At 39.8% G+C, this 6784-nt stretch overlaps 2 protein-coding genes across 2 annotated transcripts; one reads left to right on the top strand and one right to left on the bottom strand.

Moving 5' to 3' along the window:
- The first annotated feature begins 1483 nt into the window (after positions 1-1483).
- On the top strand, positions 1484-3097 carry LOC106606458 (dexamethasone-induced Ras-related protein 1). The gene is made up of 2 exons (XM_014202668.3): positions 1484-1881; positions 2108-3097. The coding sequence occupies exons 1-2, from the start codon at positions 1611-1613 to the stop codon at positions 2641-2643; spliced, it is 807 nt and encodes a 268-aa protein (XP_014058143.1). The 5' UTR covers positions 1484-1610; the 3' UTR covers positions 2644-3097.
- A 253-nt stretch (positions 3098-3350) lies between these two features.
- On the bottom strand, positions 3351-4443 carry LOC106606459 (mediator of RNA polymerase II transcription subunit 9). The gene is made up of 2 exons (XM_014202669.3): positions 4314-4443; positions 3351-4073 (listed from the first exon to the last, which is right to left on the bottom strand). Exons 1-2 carry the CDS (start codon positions 4391-4393, stop codon positions 3854-3856), a joined length of 300 nt encoding a protein of 99 aa, XP_014058144.1. The 5' UTR covers positions 4394-4443; the 3' UTR covers positions 3351-3853.
- Positions 4444-6784: the final 2341 nt, after the last annotated feature.

Here is a 6784-nt window from a genome sequence, read left to right as displayed (position 1 = left end):
ATACTTTTCTACAAGGAGAGCACTTTGATTAAACGATTTAGTTAAATTAGGTTTGTATGAATGTTTTCTAAAAGAAGTGGTCTTCCTATACATTTATATGTATAAATAAATGTATGATTGGAGCATAAATCCACACATTTTTACATCCATTAGTCAACACAGCCTACAGGTTGAGAGAATGGACGAGAGAGAAAGAGGGAATAGACACAGAGAGAGGGGGATGATTGAGAGAACAAGAGTGCTTTCACTTTTGTTTTGAGAATGTAGACAAAAATAAGGACCTTGATTTACTCTAAGGTGTGGAGAAAGATAGGGAATTTCACCAATAACTAGTTTTATGTTCAGTAGGCTCACTATGGCAGGCTATAACTTGATTGATTGTAATCTCATTTGAGTAGGCCTACTTACAATTCATATGTAGCTTCTCTGCATTAGTCTATCAAACACATGTGAAATATTTTGTCTTCAATGGGACTCCCTGTTAAAATAAAGTACAATAAATAAATACATTATTGGTAGCTGGGTCAGTTCAATTGTGCCTACCATAATTTGCTTATTACCTTGGTAGGCCTACCACGTCAAGCACAATATATTGAGATATCTTCAACTGCAGGGACAACACCTTTTTAATAGTTAGCAGAATGTATTTTTCTTCTATAATTTCCATACTTCTATAATTTCCATAAAAATGTCTATACTTCTATAATGTCCATACTGTAGCGCCCTCGTCCGGTCCACACAGAAAGTATGTGCCCGAAATACGAGGCTCACTGGGCTGCGCGAGCTCGGCTGACGGTTTTCAGGGCAGGGTACAAGAAACTGAACGTCTCGTGAAACAGAAAATGGGCGAAGGACGGTCTATGTTAATTTCTTATTGGCAGTGAAACATGTTGACATGAAACATGAAAATTAATTACAAATGTTGCGTAATATTTATATTATTATTTGCACACACAGTGATCAACATTACCATAATCACCTAATTTAATAACACTATGTTCTTGAGTGTTTGTCCAGTTTCTGGTGTTTTACTTGAATGCAAATCCTTGTAATGCATGGTGGATGTAAACATGGTTATGTGTTACGCCGTCACCAAAAGAGGAGGGTGCCTACACTTTATGCATTTATTTATTTTCAGTTTTTTATAAAACACTGCACTATGATGAATTGTCAGTAAAAAAATATATCTGCAGAAGTTTAAGAGTTTCTGCGAAATTGGTGTTAAGTGAAAGAGTACACTGTTGCATTTTACGCATACTTTACACAGGGTTTTTAAACCCATTTATTTCTCAAAATGATTTATATATTTCACTCTGTCCGCTCAGATAGAGAGTCTGTACAGACTCACGTATTACCAGGCGCAAAGTCATAACTACAGACTCTCTCTCATACTATCTATGCATTCTCCCCTCAGACGGATGCATAATTGCATGACGCACCGGGGAGGAGTGTGGTGGGCATCGCCTATATATACCCAGTCGCGCTCGCTTCAAACTCAGCAGAGTAGCAGCGCTTACAAAGAGTCAGGATCCCCCAAAAGCAAGTACAGCTTGCATTCAGCATTTCGCTCTCGTTCCAAAGACATTTGTCGGTGCGCAAAGCTCGCAATCATGATTAAAAAAATATCGCCTTCCGAGAACGAGTTTAACATCCCGGCCAAAAACTGCCACAGGATGGTGATTCTAGGATCCACAAAAGTTGGCAAGACAGCCATCATCTCTCGGTTTCTGAATAAAAAAGTCGAGGACCAGTACACGCCAACAATCGAGGACTTTCATAGGAAATTATACAGCATTCGGGGAGATGTGTACCAGTTGGACATTCTGGACACCTCTGGAAACCATCCTTTCCCCGCTATGCGGAGACTCTCTATCCTTACTGGTAAGCTTAACTCTGAACGAATGAAACAGACAAATGTCTTTATGTAAAAGTGAATCATAATATTAAGCTGCATTCTGCAAAACACTTTCTATGAGAATAATATTTCAATTTAGCTTCATTAAAATGCATGCTTATGCGTAACGCAAAACTTGTGCTGTGCATTATGGAAGGTACATTGACTTTTTGAGCTGTGATATTAATGTTCCTTCCATTTCTCTCTCCTCAGGTGATGTTTTTATCCTGGTGTTCAGTCTGGATAACAGAGACTCCTTCCAAGAGGTGCAGCGCCTGAAGCGTCAAATTTACGAAACCAAGTCCTGCCTGAAAAACAAAACCAAAGAGAACGTGGATGTCCCGATCGTTATCTGCGGGAACAAGTGTGACCGGGAGTTTAACCGGGAGGTTCAGAATGAGGAGATTGAGCAGCTGGTGGCTGGTGATGAACAGTGTGCCTACTATGAGATCTCTGCAAAACGGAACACTAACGTCGACCAGATGTTTCAGACTCTTTTTACCATGGCTAAACTGCCCAACGAGATGAGCCCGGACTCTCACCGCAAAGTTTCCTTACAGCATTGCGAAGTGCTGCAAAACAGCAGAAGAAAATCTTTCAGAAATAAGAAATACAAAGACAGCGAGGTATACGGGATTGTGGCACCGTTTGCGCGCCGACCAAGCGTGCAAAGTGACTTAATGTATATCAAAGAGAAAGCTACTGGCTGCAGCCAGGGAAAAGAGAAAGACAGATGCACCATCTGCTAAGGACTCACTTGACAATGCACATGGAGATGTTACGAGATGTTCTATACAGCGATGGAGATGATACCCGCCAGGCTTCATGCCAGTGTGTCGAGTCCGGGATAAGGAAGCACGCCAAGACGCAGTGACAGGCATGGGTGTATGTCCCAAACCATGCGAGAAGGCATGGCCATGGTCATTGTCAGATATTTCCCTGTGGGTGATCAAATGTGATATGGCTTGAGAGAACCTCTAGTGTTCTTGTTACTATAGCTACATGCTGTAAAATGACATTAGTGAATGGAGAATGTAGCCTACACTTATGGGGTGGCATTTGTTTACATTTTCTTTTTTCACACAGAACTGAACTTGAATGTTAATTGCATACTTAACGTATATGAATGCTTATTCTTATGTCATCGTTTATTTTCACTAAAAAAGAAACACGGAGAAAATAAAATGATCCATTTGAAACGTATATCCCATGTTCTGTCATCATTTGTAACATTGGTAAAGCATATTCCCATGCCCTTTCAGTGACACTCATACCATTAGCTAAACAAGTAGCCTGTACCTAATTTATGAAATACATCATTTCTGAGAAGAGTATAGCATATGGTAGCTAGCAGATTGATGTTTCCATTTAGGCCAACAAGCTATTAACATGTAATTCATGAACAATAACAGCGCACGTAAGGTGGCCCATGCTACAATCCTACCAAGAAACAGAGTTAAGAGGAATTAAAACAAAGGTTTATTTTAGGCCTACTGCATTGAAAATATGCAGCACTCAATCTGAATAGCACACCAACAAAACCATTACCTTAAATAATAATCCACTGCATATACAAACTTGACGAGGGCATTATAATTCAGTATGGATAATACATTTTTTACAAAGTAAAAATGGGACAGTTTACAACACAACAAGATAATGCCTGAAGGTAGTGTTATAGTGAAATAAAATGTTTTCTGGTGGTTTTGACAAACAGGGGATGAGTTCAAGTTATACTGCATGAGATGTTAGGTTGGAAAGGCAAATGAGATAACACGGAGCCAAGAGATGGAATCCCAAAAATTAATCCATATAAACAAGATCATTTCTCACGATTTCAAATGAATGGTCATTTTCTCAGTCCTCTAAATACAAAAAGATATCATTTTTAGTACATGTGTGTCCCTCTCCATGTGTCTCCTGAATTCAGTTCGTTTCTTTAGGAATGACAAATATCCCTCACGACGCTTTGGGAACCTCAAACATACACAAACTCTTGTATTTCTGCAGTAACTGATTCTTGGTGCGGACTTGCTCCCGCAGCGTCTCTAGTTCATGCTGCTGCTCCGACAGGCTCATGCCAATTCCGGGCATGGCTCCGATCTGCTCGCGCGCTTCCTGAATCCTTGTCTTAAACTTGACCAGTTCTTGATGGACATCTTGACTATCTTTGTCCATGCTTTCGACATAGATGGTCAAAGAAGTACACGTTGTTTAAAGCATATTATTTTTTACAAAGTACTTAAACATAATTTAACCAAATTGTTGCTGCTTCTCAAGATTAGACTATTGAACTGCAATTAGCAAGCTGGCTAACGTTAGCTTCACAACAGGTCCTACCAAACCAGGACAAATATATGCATCAACTCTCCCCGGTAATAAACACACTATAGAAATACATGTCAAATTAAAGACGTACCATTTAATAATGTCATGAACCAAAGGGAGAAAAGAGCAATCATCGTTCTCACTTCCTTGCTTTGGTTGATTCGTCGCCATCGCGGTCGATGCGAATTGACTGGCGCCTACAATTTACATCATCAACCAGTGGCAACCATAGACTTATATAGACATCGCATTATTGTACAGTATCTATCCCACTATGGCATCTGTGAGCACACTGAAAATATTATTGGTATACTGACAATGTATGTCTCTCTGCCCTAACAATGGGATCCCTTTCTTTGGATTGGTAAATACATTTCATTATTGTAACCATTTCTAAATATTCAATGAGGGTTGTTGATGTCAGCTGCCTGTATTCAATAGAGAAAGATGCTATGCTACTAGCCTCATACCATGAATATGCATAGCCATCTCAAGACAACTCCTATATAAAGTGTTTTTTCTCAAAGTGGCCGTGATGTCACGTGTCATACTTATATCAGTACACCCGTAACAAGTTATGCATTATACAACTTCTATTAGATCAAATGAACCTCACGTAGCAAATAAGCCATTAATTGTCAATAAATTCAACATGCTGTCATTGACCTCCATACAAAAATACCTTGCTTGATGGGCAAAACAATGAAAAAACGACACCTGCTGGAGAGAGACAGATTTTCCTCCGAGTTGGGCCTCTCTCTTCCTCTGAGCATGGGCAGCGCCATGGAGGCCATCTCCATTTTGAAGTAGCCAATTTTCTTCAACTATTTCTATAAGTTGGAAAACAAACTGAAAAGGTGCATACTGCCACCTAGAGTGTGTTGTTTGAACAGCTATAAAGCCAATGTTGCCGGGTTTACTGCGACCTGCAGTTACGGAATGTTTCAGCAGAAGTATAATTCATTGGCTGATACCTCCTAATGACCTAGATGGAATTATAGGATCCTCAATTCCTTAACCCATAGGAATTCCCACCCAGTTGATTACTTCAAAATAGTGAAAGTACTCAATGGAATTGCCTGTGCTAAAATAAGAGTCCTCTATCTATCTCTATGGGGCACCAGAAAGCGAGAGAGAAAAAGGTAGCTAAGCAAATAACTTTAGATGAGAATAATTATCTATTTTTAATAACTTGAAAATACATTTAAAAATCTAAAGTCCTAATTGTATTATTATTTTTGGTTTGTTGTTAACGTTTACTTGGCATAATAACCATAGGTGGAATAATATTTGTGACTTGATGACTGTAACTGTTTCCTGTAAAATTGTTAAAGCTTTTATTTTTAAATAGTAAGGGCAACTGAGACATTTTGTCACTCGAGCAACAGAAAACGATTTGCACTGTTGCAACATAATCACATAATGTTCAAAATGTTAATCTGGAAACACCATAGTCAGGTTCTGCTTTATACTACTTATAATACATTTTAAAAATGAATGCATGAACTGATGGTGACAGAACAACCTTTTTACGGATTTGGTTTTGTGATAGGTAAACTGACAAGGACAGTCAGCTACACCTAGGTCTTGTATCTCAGTTGGTAATGTTGGCATCACTAAGGTTGTGGGTTCAACATTAGCAAGGACTACAGGAAATTAAAATGAAGACTATCTACTCACTATCCTGTCAGTCACTTTGGAAAAATATGATTAAGTGGCCTAGCGGCTTAGAGTGTTGGGCCAGTGACCGGAAGATGGCTGGTTTGAATCCCCAAACTGACTAGATGAAAAATCTCTTGATGTGCCATTGAGCCAGGCACAACCCTAATTGCTCCTGTAAGTTGCTCTGGATAAGAGTGTGCTCTAAATGTCTACGTAAAATGTCTGACTAGTACTGAGCTAGCATAGCTTAACTGTTAACGAGTTAGTGTTCGCTATGAACCTGGACTAAAACGGACCAATAAGAGCGGTCCTCTGAACAACTTCCAAGCCTTTCCAAACCTTAGGTGACATAACACACAATTGCTGCCCAGTCTCTGACTGAGCAAACACAAGATTGTTTAATTAAATGTGCAGGATGAGTTAGCATGTGGCTAACTGGCCAAATCTATATAGGCTAATGCAATGCAGTGCAGTCAGGCGCTATTGTTTACAGTTTGTGTTGGTGTCAATGCTATATCCAGTTCAATACTATATCCATGTATCCAGGCCAATGCTATATCCAGGTGTGCACATAGGCCTAGTAAACCCAAAGGTCACTGATTGTAGTGGTTGCACCACTATAAGTCTTTCCTCCTGGAGGGTTCTGGTCCAGCATGGATGAGAGGAGGAGGAAGGAGTGGGTAGAAGGGAAATTGTGGCGGAATAGTGGGTCATGCGCTCGCTTGCCCATTGTAGTTTCCTGCTTAGGCCTATAGATGAGTTAGCGGACAACCTCAAGAAAACGATGAGTGCGATTCAATGGGGCAGAAGCCCGGTGTCATCCCCTGACCTTAGAGAGCCTTTTTATTTCTCTATTTGGTTAGGTCAGGGTGTGATTTGGGTGGGCATTCTAGTTTTTCT

This window comes from Salmo salar, chromosome 06 (assembly GCF_965601325.2).
Source record: "Salmo salar chromosome 06, fSalSal1, whole genome shotgun sequence".
Taxonomy (NCBI): Eukaryota; Metazoa; Chordata; class Actinopteri; order Salmoniformes; family Salmonidae; genus Salmo; species Salmo salar.
This window is presented reverse-complemented; position numbering and strand designations above follow the sequence as displayed.